This window comes from Emys orbicularis, chromosome 3 (assembly GCF_028017835.1).
Source record: "Emys orbicularis isolate rEmyOrb1 chromosome 3, rEmyOrb1.hap1, whole genome shotgun sequence".
Taxonomy (NCBI): domain Eukaryota; kingdom Metazoa; phylum Chordata; order Testudines; family Emydidae; genus Emys; species Emys orbicularis.
In genome coordinates this window covers 33,180,767-33,199,956 of record NC_088685.1, presented here as the reverse complement: position 1 = coordinate 33,199,956, position 19,190 = coordinate 33,180,767, and the positions used below count along the sequence as shown (strand labels likewise).

Below are 19,190 nucleotides of genomic sequence, written 5' to 3'. Positions count from 1 at the left end.
ACAGGCTGTGGGGCCAGCACCTAAATCCTGGGGTCCCCAGGAATCTGCATGGATCCTGGGAGAGTCAAAACCAATGAAGCAGAGGCCCTGTTTCTCTGAGCTGCCTGAGTTTCTAGTGATTCCTCCCCATGTGCCCTGTTGTCACTTCAATCAATGCACAGGGCTTCCAAAACTAGCAGCTGCTCCTTGAGCCCTGCCTTTAAGAGGGACCCTCACCCCAGGAGATGGGGGTGGGCACTGAAATACTGGGCTGTAGTATCCATCTGGGAGAATCTCTGCAGGGCTGGCAAGTGGGACAATGAATACCCTCCTTGCACCTGCCCTGATCCTACTCACCCACTACCTGCTCTTTATCCCCAGGCAGATCTCTGTGGGGTCTAGGAAAGCGCTGCCACACAACTAGCTGACCCACAACTGTTTCACATAAGGGCCCTATCTATGCACAGATCCCAGGAATACAACACCCGGGCCTAGGGTTGCCAGATGTCTGTTTTTTGACTGGAACACCCAGTCAAAAAGGGACCGTGGCGGCTCTGGTCGGCGCCAGCCGTTAGAAGTCCGGTCGGCAGCATAGCGGGGGCCCAGGGCTAAGGCAGGCTCCCTGCCTGCCTTAGCTCTGCATGGCTCCTGGAATCGGCTGCCAGGTCCCTGCAGCCCCTAGATGCGTGGGCGGCCAGGGAGGCTCCGCGTACTGCCCCTGCCCAAGTACTGGCTCTGCAGCTCCTATTGGCTGGGAACCACAACCAATGGGAGCTGCAGGAGCAGTACCTGCAGGTGTGAGGGCAGTGCGCAGAACCTCCCTGGCCACCCATGCACCTAGGGGCTGAAGGGACCTGTGGTAAGCGCTGCCAAGACCCTGCATCCTGAACCTCCTCCCGCATTCCAACCCCCTGCCCCAGCCCAGAGTCCCCTCCTGCACCCAAACTCCCTCTCGGAGCTTGCACCCCCCCCCCAGGCCCTTTCCCCAACCCTGAGCCCCCTCCTACACTCCAAACCCCTCATCCCTGGCCCCACCCCAGAGCCCACAGCTCCAGCCGGAGCCCTCACCGTCCCCACACCGCAACCCCCTGCCCCAGCCCAGAGCCCCTTCCTGCACCCCAAATCCCTCATCCCTGGCCCCACCCCAGAGTCCACACCCCCAGCCGGAGCCTGCACCCCCTACCGCACTTTGAACCCCTCAGCCTCAGCCCACAGCCCCTTCCTGCACCCCAAACCCCTCATCCCTAGCCCCGAGCCAGAGCCCGCACCCCGAGCCAGAGCCCTCACCCCCCTCCCACACCTCAACCCCCTGCTCCAGCCCGGTGAGAGTGGGGGAGAGTGAGCGACGGAGGGAGGGGGGGATGGAGTGAGTGGGGGCGGGGCAGGGGTGTTTGAATCATGGGGTTTACAAAGCACAGAGTTAGAGGCCAGTCAAATGTGAATGTAGTTAAAACTCAGGCATGATCAGACCTGGGAGTTTGTTTAGGCTCAATGACACTGATTTGTAATAAAATGAAAATTCAGCAGCCTCGCCAGATGTGCTATGCTATTGAGAACAATGTCTAAGGCCAGTGTTTTCCTTTTCATCTTTCTTTCCCCCAATTCCTTCTGTCTTCCTGCTCTCACAGGAGGGTGGCTTCCAATAACACTCACACCCAGCCAGGCCAATTTGAATTTTTAATTTAAATTTTTTAAATGATGGTCCTGAATCGGCCAATCCTGATTCCCAGGAGTTAACCTGATTCAGGGGAAGGGTCCAGCTGACACGAAATGGATAAACCTGCATAAGGTGAGCAGACTTTGGCCTTGGCTTTCATTTTCTTGGCAGGAAAATGAAAAAAGTAGCTTTGTCTCCAGAGAAGGAAAAAGAAAAGACTTTCCCTGGAAAAATGAAATTGCAAAGGGGGGGGGGGGGGGAAATAGCATAACATTAAAGCCTCCTGCCCAGCTTACAGCCTGTAATTCAGCTTTGCTTGGCTTTTTCAGGCCCAGATAGTTTGAGAGATTACTTAATCGGGAGCAGCACCTTACATTGCCGTATGCCTACAGTGGGTGTGACTGCAGCGCAGGAAGACACACCTGAGCTAGCTTTAGGCCTGGTCTACACCTAAAACATTAGCTTGACCTAGCGACATCGCTCAGGGCTGTGAAAAATGTCATGCCCTGTGCGGCATAGGGCGACTCACCCCCTCTGTAGATGCAGCTAGATCGAGGGGAGCCCACCTCTCCAGGGGATGGAATTACTACAGTGATGGAACAACCCTTTCTGTCGCTAAATAATAAATTAAAATAAATTAATGGAGATATCCCATCTCCTAGAACTGGAAGGGACCTTGAAAGGTCATCGAGTCCAGCCCCCTGCCTTCACTAGCAGGACCAAGTACTGATTTTTGCCCCAGATCCCTAAGTGGCCCCCTCAAGGATTGAACTCACAACCCTGGGTTTAGCAGGCCAATGCTCAAACCACTGAGCTATCCCTCCCCCCAGTGCTGCAGTGTAGACACGCTGTAGTATGTGTCTACACTGCAGCACTTGCAGTGTTGATATACCCTTAATCTAGGTAGCTTGGGTACCCGAACAGTGAAGCTACAGAAGCACGGGAAGTTTACTCACAGGACTAACCCACGCTGAAGCGGGCACTGCCACAACTGTTCCGGTGCCCAAGCTAGCTAGATTAGCCCAGCTAGCATTATGGCTATTTGAGCTACACTCACATGCCGTGATTACAGTGTAATCATACATACGCTCAGGCCTGGTCTACACTATGACTTTAATTCGGATTTAGCAGCGTTTAATCGAATTAACCCTGTACCCGTCCACACAACGGAGCCATTTATTTCGAAATAAAGGGCTCTTAAAATCGATTTCTGTACTCCACCCCGACGAGCGGAGTAGCGCCAAAATCGATTTTGTCATTTCGAATTAGGGTTAGTGTGGCCGCAATTCGATGGTATTGGCCTCCGGGAGCTGTCCCAGAGTGCACCATTGTGACCGCTCTGGACAGCAATCTGAACTCGCATGCACTGGCCAGGTAGACAGGAAAAGCCCCAGGAAAATTTGAATTTCATTTCCTGTTTGCCCAGCGTGGAGAGCACAGGTGACCACAGATAGCTCAGCTCATCAGCACAGGTAACCATGCAGGCCGATAATCGAAAAAGAGCACCAGCATGGACCGTACGGGAGGTACTGGATCTGATCGCTATATGGGGAGAGGATTCAGTGCTAGCAGAACTTCGTTCGAAAAGACGAAATGCCAAAACTTTTGAAAAAATCTCCAAGGGCATGATGGAGAGAGGCCACAATAGAGACTCAGATCAGTGCCGCGTGAAAGTCAAGGAGCTCAGACAAGCCTATCAAAAAACAAAGGAGGCAAACGGTCGCTCCGGGTCAGAGCCGCGGACATGCCGCTTCTACGCCGAGCTGCATGCAATTCTAGGGGGGGGCCGCCACCACTACCCCACCTGTGACCGTGGATTCCGGGTCAGGGATAGTCTCATCAGCTACACCTGAGGATTCTGCGGATGGGGAAGAGGAGGAGGAGGACGAGCTTGCAGAGAGCACCCAGAACTCCGTTCTCCCCAACAGCCAGGATCTTTTTCTCAACCTGACTGAAGTACCCTCCCAACCCTCCCAAGCCAGTATCCAAGACCATGACCCCATGGAAGGGACCTCAGGTGAGTTTACCTTTTAAAATATAAAACTTGTTTTAAAAGCAAGCGTTTTTTAATTATTACTTTGCCCTGAGGACTTGGGATGCATTCGCGGCCAGTACAGCTACTGGAAAAGTCTGTTAAGGTGTCCGGGGATGGAGCGGAAATCCTCCAGGGACATCTCCATGAAGCTCTCCTGGAGGTACTCCAAAAGCCTTGCCACAAGGTTTCTGGGCAGTGCAGCCTTATTTCGTCCTCCATGGTAGGACACTTGACCACGCCATGCTTGCAGCAAGTAATCTGGTATCATTGCCTGACAAAGCCTGGCAGCATATGGTCCCGGTGTTTGCTGGCATTCAAGCAACATCCGTTCTTTATCTTGCTGTGTAATCCTCAGGAGAGTGATATCGCTCATGGTAACCTGGTTGAAATACGGGAACTTAATTAAGGGGACAGAGGTGGCTGTTCCTACTGGGCTGTTTGCCTGTGGCTGAAAAGAAATCCTTCCCTGCAGTTAGCCAAGTGCAGGGGGGGAATTGGCCCTGAGCTTTTCGCGTTTGGCTAGCAGGGATCTTCCCTGATACCAGCCACGCGGTGGGGGGAGGGGTACAGCGATCATCCCAGAGAATTCATGGCGGGAGGGGGGGGACGGGGGGGTTAGTTTGGTTTCTGCAGGGATCTTCCCTGATACCTGCCACGCGGTGGGGGGAGGGATAAAGCGATCATTCCAGAGAATTGGATGGTGGGGGGGTTAGTTTGTTTTCTGCTGCTGAAGGTTAACAGGAAAACCGCAGCAGTCAACGGGCTTTGCTTGGTATGTGGGAAAGGAGGGCGCAGAAGCCGAAAGACAATGGCTTACCATGGCTGCATGCAAGCTGAATTCTGTTGCCTGGACCTGCGTCTGTGATCTCTAACACCAAAGCCACAGGCACTCAATATTAAGATGGAAAATGCGACCTTGTACTGAAATCACATGTGCTATGTAATGTGAATAGCGTTTTTCACCATGAAAGAGTATAAGCATTGTTCTGTAAAATGTATCATTTTAAAAACTTCTCTCCTTTCTTTCAACCCTCCCTCCAGCAGCTGCAAATTTTTCAAGCCTCCCTCCTCCATCCCGAAGGCTATCTCAGATAAGGCGGCGTAGAAAGAGGACGCGAGACGACATGTTCACAGAAATAATGGAATGCACCTGCAATGAAAGAGCTCATTTGAATGAGTGGAAGGACACTGTATCTAAATTTAGGAAAGATGCCAGTGAACGTGAGGTCATGAGGGACGCTCGAGATGAGAGGTGGCAGGCTGCAACGCTGGGGCTGCTGCGTGAGCAAACGGACATGCTCCGGCATCTGGTGGAGCTTCAGGAACGGCAGCAGGATGACAGAGTGCCGCTGCAGCCGCTGTATAACCTCCCTCCCCCCTCACCATGTTCCATATCCTCCTCACCCAGACGTGTAAGAACGCGGGGGGGGAGGCTCCGTGCACCCTCCCACTCCACCCCAGTGGACAGCCCAACCAAAAGGCTGTCATTATATTGAATTTGTTCAGTGGCCTTTTACTTCCCTCCTATCCTCCTCCCAAACCTCACCCAGATTACCTTGTTGGTTCTCTCCCTATGTTTATAATCACTTAATAAAGAATACATGATTTTTAAACGATAGTGACTTTATTTCCTTTGAAAGAAAGCTGGGGGAACGGGGAGGGTGGGTTCCTTATAGAGAATGAATGAGTTAATAAAGGGGGCGGGTTTTCATGAAGGAGAAACAAACAGAAATTTCACACTGTAGCCTGGCCAGTCATGAAACTGGTTTTCAAAGCTTCTCTGATGCACAGCGCTTCCTGGTGTGCTCTTCTAATCGCCCTGGTGTCTGGCTGCGCGTAATCAGCAGCCAGGCGATTTGCCTCAGCCTCCGACCCTGCCATAAAGGTCTCCCCTTACTTTCACAGAGATTGTGGAGCACACAGCAAGCAGAAATAACAATGGGGAGATTGGTTTGGCTGAGGTCTGAGCGAGTCAGTAACGATCGCCAGCGACCTTTTAAATGGCCAAATGCACATTCTACCACCATTCTGCACTTGCTCAGCCTGTAGTTAAACAGCTCCTGACTCCTGTCCAGGCTGCCTGTGTATGGCTTCATGAGCCATGGCATTAAGGGGTAGGCTGGGTCCCCAAGAATAACTATTGGCATTTCAACATCCCCAACGGTTATTTTCTGGTCTGGGAAGTAAGTCCCTTGCTGCAGCCCTTTAAACAGAGTAGTGTTCCTGAAGACGCGAGCATCATGAACCCTTCCCGGCCAGCCCACGTTGATGTTGGTGAAACGTCCCTTGTGATCCACAAGTGCTTGCAGCACCATTGAAAAGTACCCCTTGCGGTTTATGTACTGGGTACCCTGGTGCTCCGGTGCCAAGATAGGGATGTGGGTTCCATCTATCGCCCCACCACCGTTAGGGAATCCCATTGCAGCAAAGCCATCCACTATGACCTGCACATCTCCCAGAGTCACTAGCTTTCGTAGCAGCACCTCAGTGATTGCTTTGGCTACTTGCATCACAGCAGCCCCCACAGTAGATTTGCCCACTCCAAATTGATTCCTGACTGACCGGTAGCTGAATGGCGTTGCAAGCTTCCACAGGGCTATTGCCACTCGCTTCTCAACTGTGAGGGCTGCTCTCATCTTGGTATTCTGGCGCTTCAGGGCAGGGGAAAGCAAGTCACAAAGTTCCAAGAAAGTCCCCTTACGCATGCGAAAGTTTCGCAGCCACTGGGAATCGTCCCACACCTGCAACACTATGCGGTCCCACCAGTCTGTGCTTGTTTCCCGGGCCCAGAATCGGCGTTCCATGCCTATAACCTGCCCCATTAACAGCATGATCTCCAAAGCACCGGGTCCCGCGGTTCGATAGAATTCCATGTCCATATCCTCATCACTCTTGCCGCCGCGCTGCCGTAGCCTGCTCCTCGCCGCCTGGTTTTGCAGGTTCTTGTTCAGCATAAACTGCACGATAAGGAGCGAGGTATTTACAATGTTCATGACTGCTGTCTTGAGCTGAGCGGGCTCCATGCTTGCCGTGGTATGGCGTCTGCACTGTTCACCCAGGAAAAAGGCGCGAAACAGTTGTCTGCCGTTGCTTCCTGGAGAGGGGGGAGGATATACCCAGAACCACCCGCGACAATGTTTTTGGCCCCATCAGGCATTGGGATCTCAACCCAGAATTCCAATGGGCGGAGGAGACTGCGGGAACTATGGGATAGCTATGGGATAGCTACCCACAGTGCAACGCTCCAGAAATCGACGCTAGCCCCGGTACATGGACGCACACCGCCGAATTAATGTGCTTAGTGTGGTTGCATACATTCGACTTTATACAATCTGTTTTCCAAATTCGAATTATATAAATTCGGATTAATCCCGTAGTGTAGAATACCCTCAGTCACCTGTTTAATTCCAGCTCAGTAAGGGCTGCTCTACATACTGTTTTGCACCAAATTAACTAAATTGAGCTCAACCCCAATTCAGTTAGATCTGTGCATCCCCCTTGCCTGGAGGCAGTTCTATGTGGATATAGCTGTCAGGGGCATAGCCAGGTGGAGGGAACAGGGGGAGCGATCAAAAAAAAAAGGCGCCACCCGCTGCGGCGCTTTTACTCACCCGGTGGCGCTCCGGGTCTTCGGCGGCACTGAAGGACCCGCCGCCGAAGACCCATGGAGCGAGTGAAGGTCCCGCCGCCGAAGTGCCGCCGGGTGAGTAAAAGCGCCACAGCGGGTGGCGCCTTTTTTTTTTTTTTTTTTTTTTTGATCGCTCTCCCTGCTCCCTTCAGGTGAGTAAAAATTAAAAAGGCGCCAAGAAATTGACAAGGCGCCACTTGTGCTCAGTGGGGGAGCGGCCGCTGCCCTGCTCCCCCCCAGCTACGCTACTGATAGGTGTGTCCATGCGAGGGGGTTACACTGACTTCACGACAGCTGTTTTTTATACTGATTTAGTTACGCTAGTGAAAAAAGTGTGTGCAGACAAGTTGTGAGTAATGACTGCCTCAAGGCTGGGCTGGATGTCTGGTACCTGTGACCTTGCAAATCCTTGGCCTCTCTGTTAGGGCTGTTTACAAGGTAGGCAATTGGGTGATGGTGGCACTGGTCCATTAGCAACCAAGGACTAGATTTGTAAAGGTTTTTAGGTGCCTAAAGATGCAGTTCAGTGCCTAAAGATCTATAAAAATCTGGCCCCAGCTTCATTCACACAGGCCCGAAAGGTTGTTTATTTTTCTTTCGCAATGCTCTGTTTGGCCTGAGACGACTTCTTAGACTAATACGAAGCAGTCGCATGAGTCAGCGAGAGGCCCATTGGCGGGGTTGTGTGGAGAAATTGAGAATTTGCTCTGGTACTTTGGCACCATCTACACATTTTATGGAAGAAAAGAGAAACCTGCTCCCCCCGACTCTCCAAAGGGACAAGGTATTGGTGGGAATGGTGTACGGAGCAGTCAGACACCCAGGTGCTGACTTTTGTTTTTGCTGGTGGGTTCTCCTCTCTGCCTCCCCAGTTTGAGCAGTGGGCGGGGCCTTGGGTGGAAGAGGTCGAGGTCGAGTGGGGGTGTGGCCTCAGGGCAGAGCACAGGCAGGGCCTCTGGGCGGGTGGGGGGAAGAGGCCGAGCAGAAGCGGGGCCTCAGGGCAGAGTGTGGGTGGAGCTGGGGGCAGGGCCATAGTCCAGGCACAGGGGCCCACAAAAGTTTAATCTGGCCCTGCGGGTGCTGAGCACCTCCTATTTTTTTTTGGTGGGTGCTTGAGCCCCGGAGCACCCATGGAGTCGGCACCCATGGTCTGACAGGAAGCTGTGTCTCAGAGTGGAGAACCTTTCCTGTCTCTGCTGCTGTGGAATATACCCTGATCTTAGCGTGCAGGAGATTCTCATTAGAGACAAAGGGCCAGAGCCACCCGCTGAACTCCTGGTGCAGGGCGGGAGGAAGACACTCTGCCAGAGGGGTGCTTAACATCACATCATCCCCTCCACTACAGATGACCAGCATAGCACCCAAAGAATGGGCGGCACTGTTCAGGGATGGGGAGCAGAAGGACCCTGTGACTTGCCCCACAATAGCACAAAGCTGGCATCCCATGCAGTAACGCCTGTGAGAAGGCAGTACTGAAAACGCAGCCTGCTCTCCCTCAGTGGACAGAGAGCGTGCAGCTCCTTGCACAAGCAGGTATGAATCTCGCCCCCAGTGGTAAAGCGGCAAAGAGCACTTCATTCCAACGACAGTATTAGGCCATGTCTACACTGCACTTTCGTTGGTAAAACTTTTGTCACTTGGGTGTGAAAAAAATAACCCCCTTTAGCGATGAAAAGTGCCAGTCTGAACAGTGCTTTGTCGGTGGGAGACAAAGCTACCACCCCTTGTTGGGGGGTGATTTTATTTTGTTGGCAAGAGAGCTCCCTGCCATAGTGGAAGAGCTGTATGGTGTGCAGTGTAGGCATAGCCTCAATCACGAGCACTGAGTGGGACTATACACTTCTAGGGGCATTTGACTCTGCTCTTAGCTCCGGGAGAACGTAGCCAACATTCCCAGCTTCCAACACTTTTCTAGGCAGGAGGATGCTGGATGTTTTAAGGGTGTGTTTAAATTATACAACAGATTTTTCCCCCTGTGGCTAACTCCTCCACACTGCGAGCTGTACGTGAAGAGAGAATTAATTAGTCATCAGGACTGTCTCTGGTTAGTAAAACCTGCTTCACGATGCAAAATTAGCTCCTACCTTCCAGGGGTGCTGGAACAATTTGTATAGTGGAGGTGCTGAGAGCCATTGAACCAAACTGTAAACCCTGTATATATAATGGAAAGCACTTCAAGCCAGAGGGTGCTGCAGTTCCCCCAGCACCCCTAGTTCCAGCACCTATGCTACCTTCTGTAAGGACTTCTTTCAGCGGCAACACTTGTTTCTGAAGAGAAATGCGTATTAGTATAGGTATCTACTACTATGTAATCTACTGCCTCAAGAAAAGCTCTGGGAAACAGAAAAGAGAGGAAGGTAAAATATAGTCTACACCTTCAGGTCTCTGCCCATGCTTCTGTCTGCTCTCAGTTCATCCCAGATGGGCAAGATGACAGGGTCAGAGTGACCAGGAGAAGGAACAATCTCAGCAGTAGTTCAGGTCACACGGCATGAGATGTCCCAGAGTATGGCATGGAATAGACATAGAATGAAATCTAACTCCACCCCAGGTATGCTCATGTTAGTTGTAATTTGTATGGTGCACATGCAGCAGGTAACTTACGTTAATGTTTTATGTGGGTTAATGTGATGCACAAGGCTTGAATACCAGTGGGTCCCTGTCCGGCAGCTAAATGAATAATCACTGGGTTGTTTGGCACCTCTCCTGTTTCAGTGAAGTGAAAAATTAAGTCATGTCAGCATCTTGTGATGCAGCTTTCAGCCTCTTTCTAATTCTCAGCCAGACTGCAGAGCCTCCTCCTCGTTTTCTTTCCATCCTATTTCCAAGTTGGGAAGAAGGTTTTGGCACATGGTGCTGAGTTTGGCTGGGATACAAATCATTAGAACTCAGTAGATCCGATTCATCCCTGCGGTGAAACTCCACTGAAGTCAGCATAGTTACTGCAGGGGCGAATTTGGCCTAGTATGTAACCAGATGTGACATTGTGGAATGGAATCCTAGGCAATAGGTAAGGCACTCAAGGCCTGGAGAGGGGCATATCTCACCAGTCTGCAGCAGTATCCTGTGGCCAACCCAGGAGTGTTACGACACATGCTGACGGGAGCATCACTTAGGAAATGAAGAAGAATATGGGGAGCTCCCAGAGAATCCTTCCTCTAAAACGTTTGAGAGCTAGAACTTTTTCTGATAAACCTCCTCCTCCCCACCCTCCATTTTTTTGCTTTAGATCAGCAATCATTTACAGTACAGAAGCAGCGAAGTGAACCAAACTCTCTGTAAAGACCAGAAAGTGACGTTGGTAGAAAAAACACCTCTGCGTCCTGGTGGCCATTCTGCTCAGCTGTCAGTTTGAGTGCAGCACAGCTGTGCTGTGATGACATAAGCTCTTTGAAAGCAGCGTTCTTTTTAGTTAAGATTATAACACAACTGCCGGTTTGCTTGTCCACTGGCCAAACTGCAAACTTGTGTTAAAACTAGTGGCTTGTGATCCACACACAAAAAAAGTGAAACGTTCAGCTTGGGATCATCAAGATCCAACTCTGGAAATTAACAAGGGGAGTTGCGCAGTTTGAAAAAATCTCAGTTTGTTTGGATTTTCCATCCAATCATTCCCCCAGCTGTAGCTAGGAGTTAATAGAATCACAGATGTTAGAGCTGGAAAAGATCTATTTATTAGGTCATCTAATCCATTTCCCTGCCAGTGCAGGATTGTTCCCTACAGTATGTTTTCTAGTCTATTGGTCATGGAATGAAGGACTTGACTTGAGGGCACTTTTGACTACTAACAGTAATTTTTAAATGTTGAAAATGATATTTAATAGTGTTGAATAAAATACATTGTTTATTTCCACTTTAAAAAGTATTTCAACAAGAAAAGGAACACTATTTAGTGCCAATGTAAAAGTAGCTATAAAAAGTGTGTGTGTACACGTGTGCACACACCTGTGTGCAATGAAAAAGGTCTCTTTGGACTATCCATACGAAATACAGAGCATAAATAAGATTCAGCTAACCAGCCACAAGGTGACACTGTTTCACACAAATCTACTGAAAGGGCACTTATCTGAATGTAAAAAGGACCAAATCAGATTTCTAAAAGTACATTACAATCCATTGGACTATGACTACTAAGTATTATATACTACCATTAACTATACCATCCCATATGCAGTGCTGTAATGTAATCACTTTATGTCTCTATTAAGTAGGTGCTACTATAACACTGCAGAAAGCTATTAAAAAAAAAAAAGATTGCTTGCACATTTTCCATGTTAGGAAGCCAGGAGCGTGATTAATGAGGCCATGGCATCACAGTCCTTTCTGGTTTCCATAGAGAGCTGCCACCATGTACTGTACTATGGCAGCTTTTGTAAAACCACAAATATTCTTTTTGAGCTGAGCAAAGAAAAGTGAGACAGAAAAACAAGAGTGATCACTCACGCTCTAGATGGGTGAGTGGGTGGCTGAAATTAAATGGAAGTTTAAAAAGGAATGGTTTCAGAGTGGAAGCCGTGTTAGTCTGTATCAGCAAAAACAATGAGGAGTCTTTGTGGCACCTCAGAGACTAACAAATTTATTAGTCTCTAAGGTGCCACAAGGACTCCTCGTTTTTTTTAAAAAGGAATGGTGACTGCTGTCAGAGTGATCCAGGGGTCCCAAAAGAATAAGAATCAGGAGATTTGGGTTCTATTCCTAACTCTGCTGCTAGCCTCAGTTTCCCTATCTCTATAATCAGAATAATACCAGTCCATGTATGAGAACTGCTTTGAAATTTCAGATGAAAATGCTTAGCACTCCAGGTTGCAAAGGAAAAAACCCCTGACCTAACCTGAGAGTTAATTCTCTTTGCAAAGTTCCTGTAATTGTTTGTTTCTCTTCAAATGACTGGGGGGGGGGGGGGGGGTTGAGAGTGCTTTTGTCAATTGTGTTAGCTCAATTGAGTTAGGTTAACATAACTGAAAACCCTTCTTTCCACTGGTGTAGATACAAGCTGACATCTTTGAAGTCATGGTAGATGATCATGTTGTATCCTAGCCTCCCCACTATTCTAAGCCAATGGTGCACAAGCCTCTGTCCATGGGTGCCTCCAACCCACTGGGATGTTTCTTGTGGCTCCTCACTTTCTGCAGACTGTATGCTGTAATTTAAAAGTATTCCATTTGAACCAATGCAGACCTGTCTTAGGGCCAGACTGTGCCCTCCTCTCCTACCCTGAGTACCACCTTACTCTCCAAGGTGTTGTCATCATGCAGGTTTCATCATGAGTCAGAGGCTCAGAATCTTGCCTATTGTGAGTCTGTAAAGAGTTAGCCTGAAACTAGTGCTTTGAGAGATGTGAACTGACCCTGATTTATCTCAGTGTGGTGCTAACTCTGAAGCCTAATGATGATGGTGTAGATGTCAACATTCTTCACTAATATTTAAGTGAAATATCCAATTGATATGAATAGCCACTAGGGCAGGATACCAGAAATTATAGAAAAGATATGAAAAAGATATTAGGTGAATGGCTAATACCTTTAGAATACTTGAGCATATCTGTGAAGGAGAGGAGTACTGGCAAAAGTGAGTTGGAGAGGGCAGAAAGGTACTGGGTTTGATAGATAAATCCTGCAAGGAGTTTCAGCAGCATCTTGTAAAAGGCTAAAAATAGTGCATGGTATCACATATCAGTATATGCTGTATCCACTTACACTTAATTAGATGAATTCAGACATGTCTACTTCAGCCTTAATTCTTAATTTCTTGGACCTTTATTGATTTGTCAGTTCAGCATTTTACTAATACCTACTCTTATGGATTAACTTTCTCTGGTTTATTTTTATAAAAAAAGTAACCGTGTTCATTACCTGTCATGACTTACTGTAGTTTGCCAATTTATGTTATAAATAAGAATATACAGAATATTAAAAATGTAGTTACTTAAAAAGAAGCCTACACATAACAGCCAAATTTCAACTGAGCTGTCTTATTTTTAAAAACACCACCACCACCAATATTTGAGTGCACATGTTGGAACAAAAATAGAGAGCCGTATCCTCTAGCCCTTACATGAGTAAAGATTAATTAGTGAAGTCAATGGGATTGCTCATGAGTGAGAATTACTTATGTGAGTAAAGGTTCTAGGATCAAGCCTTAATTTTAAAATTGAGTGTGTTTGAGTTATAAGAGCAAAGAAAGGATATTAAATCTCTATTTTTCCGTGATGTCTAAATAAGACTTCGCTTTGAGGTTTGTTTGTTTTTAAATGTGCCCACGGTGATCGTTGACAAAATAATTACTCTGTTAGGAAATTATATCAAAGTTATCATTATCCCTTGCAAAAATAGAGTTTTACAATGGAAATACGAATATAATCTTAAAGTGAGACTGTCAGGGCTTTAAGCTTCCATTTAGCCTAACCTAAAAGTTGTTAGGCATCTGATGGGGAAAGTCCTCTGAATTCTAAATATTTGTTACTATTTTTTAATCTATCAGTGTATTCCCACAATTTTTGTAGTCCCTCCTGCAGGAGCAGCATCTAACAAACAGATCACGGTTCTTGGTGCCCTTGGTATCATACTAAGGTGATACAGAAATTGAAGTTAATGTTGTCTTTGTTGGATAGGATAGTTAATTTCAGCTCTATTCACAAGAAAATTCAATAGTTGCTGTATAGAATAAGACTGAGGTGTTGGTTGCTGTTTTTTTCAGATGGTACCATTGTTACTGCAGTGAACTGGCAAACATTAAAAGGTACTGTATCTATATATATGTTCCGGTTCAAAACTATTGCTTACATGACTGAACAAAGGAAAAAATGTGAGCTGTGCTGTATGCTTTATTTAATGACACTGGGATTCTTTTACAAGGAATTAATCGAAGGAGGAAAAAACCTTTTAATGGAGCACAGAAAACTGAGACTGGCATGACCCTTTCATGATTATATTTCCCCTAAAAGAGAGAAGGAATTTGGGGAAGAGCAACAGAAATGATAAAAGGGCTGCAGGGAATGATTTGTCAGGAAAGATAAAAAGAACCGACTATGCTATAGCTTGGCAAACCACTGGCTACATCGACTGATATTACAATGATAGACTTTTCTAACATACACAGGGCCTAAGTAGAGAACCGGCAACGGAAAGAGAACTATATAAGGGCTCACCCCACAACTTTAGCGGAAGGGCATAAACACCTAAGAGAGATGGAGAAGGAGCTACAACTAGGAGTAAAAGGATAAAATTAAAAGAAAGGGCGAATTAAGCTATGCAAATGTCCCCATAGAAAGGGGAGAGCCCTATAGCTTGGGATGCTGATCTGCAGATGTTATAGGAACTGGTTCTGCATTGAACTCAGGGAACTGGGCTGGCTGGGACACCCCTCCCAAGGAGGCAGGCTAGCTGGGAATCCCAGAAGAGATTAAATAGATAGGGGACCTGCAAAGGAAATGGGTTAGCTGGGTGATAGGTTATAGGGGGACTTCCAAGGGGGGCAGGTTGGCTGGATCCCAGGGCATTGGGTTAGAATGGGAGTCCAAGTGAGGGATGGGGCTAGGTGGATCCTCAGGGCAGTGGGTTAGATGGGATCCTGGAGGGATGGGGCTCACTGGATCCCAAGGGCATGGGTTGATGGGGCCCTGGGGGGTGGGCCAGAGGGGACACCAGGGGCGGGATGGGTTGTCTGGAACCTTCGGCCTTGGGGCCTGGGGGGTGGGCTGGCTTTCCCCCCAGGCAATGGGCCCCAGGGCAGTGGGGTAGAGTGAGCTCCTGGGGGAGTTGGGCTGGCTGGATCCCAGGGTCATGAACCCTGGGACGACGTGTTAGAGGGGGAACTGGGAAGACGGGCTGGCTGGGGCACTGGGGACTGGATCCCAGGGGGATGGGTTACATGGGGTCCGTGGGTACAGGCTGGCTGGACCCCAAGGTGATGGGCCCCAGGAGGAACTGGCTCTGGCTGCCTGGGGCCGTGGATGGACGGGCTGGCTGGATCCAATGGTGCTGGAACTAGGGCTGCTGCCGCACCCCCTGGCTTTGAAATAATATAACAAACACCAAATACATGGTTTGTTATAAATAAATGATCTGGAGAAAGGGGTAAACAGTGAGGTGTCAAAGTTTGTAGATGATACTAAACTGCTCAAGATAGTTAAGACCAAAGCAGACTGTGACGAACTTCAAAAAGATCTCACAAAACTAAGTGATTGGGCAACAAAATGGCAAATGAAATTTAATGTGGATAAATGTAAAGTAATGCACATTGGAAAAAATAACCCCAACTATACATACAATATGATGGGGGCTAATTTAGCTACAACAAGTCAGGAAAAAGACCTTGGAGTCATCGTGGATAGTTCTCTGGAGATGTCTACGCAGTGTGCAGAGGCGGTCAAAAAAGCAAACAGGATGTTAGGAATCATTAAAAAGGGGATAGAGAATAAGACTGAGAATATCTTATTGCCCTTATATAAATCGATGGTACGCCCACATCTTGAATACTGCGTACAGATGTGGTCTCCTCATCTCAAAAAAGATATACTGGCATTAGAAAAGGTTCAGAAAAGGGCAACTAAAATGATTAGGGGGTTGGAATGGGTCCCATCTGAGGAGAGATTAAAGAGGCTAGGACTCTTCAGCTTGGAAAAGAGGAGACTAAGGGGGGGATATGATAGAGGTATATAAAATCATGAGTGATGTTGAGAAAGTGGATAAGGAAAAGTTATTTACTTATTTCCATAATACAAGACTAGGGGTCACCAAATGAAATTAATAGGCAGCAGGTTTAAAACAAATACAAGGAAGTTCTTCTTCACACAGTGCACAGTCAACCTGTGGAACTCCTTGCCTGAGGAGGTTGTGAAGGCTAGGACTATAACAGCGTTTAAAAGAGAACTGGATAAATTAATGGTGGTTAAGTCCATTAATGGCTATTAGCCAGGATGGGTAAGGAATGGTGTCACTAGCCTCTGTTTGTCAGAGGATGGAGATGGATGGCAGGAGAGAGATCACTTGATCAGTGCCTGTTAGGTCCACTCCCTCTGGGGCACCTGGCATTGGCCACTGTCCGTAGACAGGATACTGGGCTAGATGGACCTTTTGTCTGACCCAGTACGGACGTTCTTATGGTTTCCATGGTTTCCATCATCAGCACCCCCACTATAAAAACTGTTCTAGCACCTCTTGCTGGATCCCAGGGCGATGGGCCCCCGGGGGAACGGACGGGCTGGCTGGATCCCAGGGCGATGGGCCCCCGGGGGGATGGGCTGGCTGGATCCCAGGGCGCTGAGCCCCGGCAGGATGGGTTACTTGGGCCCGGGGACGGGCTGGCTGAATCCCAGGGCCATGGGCCCCAGGTGGACGGGCTGGCTGGATCCCAGGGCCATGGGCCCCTGGGAGACGGACTGGCTGGATCCCAGGGCGATGTGCCCCTGGGGGGATGGGTTACTTTGGCCCAGGGATGGGGTGGCTGGATCCCAGGGTGATGGGCCCCTGGGGGATGGGCTGGCTGGATCCCAGGGCGATGGGCCCCTGGGGGACGGGCTGGCTGGATCCCAGGGCGATGGGGGACTGGCTGGCTGGATCCCAGGGCGATGGGCCCCAGGCGGACGGGCTGGCTGGATCCCAGGGCGATGGGCCCCAGGCGGACGGGCTGGCTGGATCCCTGTGCAATGGGCCCCGGGGGGACGGGCTGGCTGGATCCCAGGGCGATGGGCCCCGGCAGGATGGGTTACTTTGGCCCAGGGGGACGGGCTGGCTGGATCCCTGGGCAATGGGCCCCAGGTGGACGGGCTGGCTGGATCCCAGGGCGATGGGCCCCGGCAGGATGGGTTACTTTGGCCCGGGGGGACGGGCTGACTGGATCCCAGGGCGATGGGCCCCAGGTGGACGGGCTGGCTGGATCCCAGGGCGATGGGCCCCAGGCGGACGGGCTGGCTGGATCCCTGGGCAATGGGCCCCCGGGAGGACAGGCTGGCTGGCTGGATCCCAGGGCGATGGGTCCCGGCGGGATGGGTTACTTTGGCCCGGGGGGACGGGCTGGCTGGATCCCTGGGCAATGGGCCCCGGGGGGACGGGCTGGCTGGATCCCAGGGCGATGGGCCCCGGGGGGACGGGCTGGCTGGATCCCTGGGCAATGGGCCCCGGGGGGACGGGCTGGCTGGATCCCAGGGCGATGGGCCCCGGGGGGACAGGCTGGCTGGATCCCTGGGCAATGGGCCCCAGCGGGACGGGTTACTTGGGCCCGGGGCCGGGCTGGCTGGGCCCTGTATCTCCTCCCTCTTGGTGCCTGGGCTCCGCTCTGCTCCGCTCCCGCCCCCTTTCGGGGTGGGGGTGTCACTTACCGGCTGGTCCCCTCCGGCGGCACCGCTGCCCCGGCCGCTCCCTGCTGCCACCGCCCCTGGGTGCCGGTCGTGGCCGGCCCAGGAGTCCCCGGCGGGCCCCCGGCGGGGCGGGCCCGGGATGGGGGCAGCCGGACCCCGGGCCGTGGGGAGCAGCGCGCCCGGCTCCTCGCACTCAGCCAGCACCTCCTCCAGCAGCTCCCAGTCCGAGTCCTCCGCCGGCCCGCCCGGCTGCGGCCGCCGCAGGCTGCTGCTGGGCAGCTCCGTGGGGGCGGGCGCCTGGCTCCCCTTGGCCTCCTCGCCCTGCCAGCTGGGGGCGCTGCTGCTTCTGCCCCACCTGCCGGGACGATCCGCGCCGGGGCTGCAGCTCCGCTTCCTCCTACTCCTGCTGCTCCCGCTGCCCATGCTGCCGCTGCTGCCCCCCGGGCGCGGGGTGCTGGCGGGGCCTCCTAACGGGGTGACTCGCCTGGCCGGGATTCCAGAGGCCAGCTGCTGCCGCTGCCTCGGAGCATCCTGGCTGCTGCTGGGGCAGGAGAGGCTGATCCCGGATCCCCTCTCCCCCCTCTCTGCCTCCCCCTTTCCTTAGAAGTGAAGCGACTGACTCCTCCTGGGGAAGGTCCAGTAGTGGCAGCCAGTGAGCACAGGAGCAGCAGCCAGGGAACCTGCCCTCCCAGCTGCACGGAAAGGAAATCGGCTGTTTGGAAGCTGCGAATCCCAAGAATTTACCCTCGAGAAGGAACCAACTGGGTGTAACCTCGCTGTGAATGTGTGTGTGTCTGTGTGTGTTTGAACATGGATTTTGTGTGTGTGTGTGTGAGTGTGTGTGTGTGTGTGTGTGTGTGTGTGTGAGTGAGTGAGAGAGAACATGGAGCCAGTTCAAAAACAGCCTGGAAAAAAAATCTTCAAAAAAGGAAATACCACAAAGCAGTGCTCACAACTTCAATCTGCTGTTGGGTCTAGTCGGTGGAAACTATGACAAATAAACATGGATATTTTTATTTTTTTATTTTCGTGTGTGTGTGTGTGTGTGTGAGAGAGAGAGAGAGAGAGAGCGAGCCTGGACTGTAAAGTGAAAGGAGAGAAGAACTCAAAGCAAAACCTTTAGATTCAAACTTCAGTTTAGTCCAGAGAAATACAGCCCTTTCCTCTTCACTCTTCCCCCAGCACAATGTTTTCATATTCTCTCATGCTTTCAAATTCAGTTCCTTTAAGGGCAGGACAAAAATCAAGCTATTTATACAACATATTTGGACTCTTGAACATAACCAGGGCACTGGTCGGATTAATTTCAGAATAATTATGGATTTTGGACTGTAGGAAAGGACTGTGCTCTTTTGAAATGGCCCTTTCTAAAATGTTAATCAGATAGTTACCAAAAAGCCAAACAGGCTGAGAAAATAAGATCACACAGTAACTCATAAAAAGAATGTAGTATAAATTACAAATCAAAATATGCATTGATCCTTGGTTCACATTTCTCAAGGGGACAATAAATTGTTTCATATTATCTCCTTTTTTAATATGTGCTGTGTTTCACACCCCAGATGCATGCGATCTAGCCAAAAACTCATACTTT

General features: G+C 50.1%; 1 protein-coding gene across 1 annotated transcript in view; it reads right to left on the bottom strand.

Annotated features, from left to right (window-relative positions):
- The window catches only part of CYS1 (cystin 1), a 41,521-nt gene extending 23,502 nt beyond the window's left edge, over window positions 1–18,019 (bottom strand). Inside the window, exon 1 of the mRNA XM_065400560.1 lies at window positions 17,618–18,019. Within this exon, the coding sequence (XP_065256632.1) occupies window positions 17,618–18,019 (402 nt within the window). The remainder of the gene's footprint in view (window positions 1–17,617) is intronic.
- Between the last annotated feature and the right edge of the window lie 1,171 nt (window positions 18,020–19,190).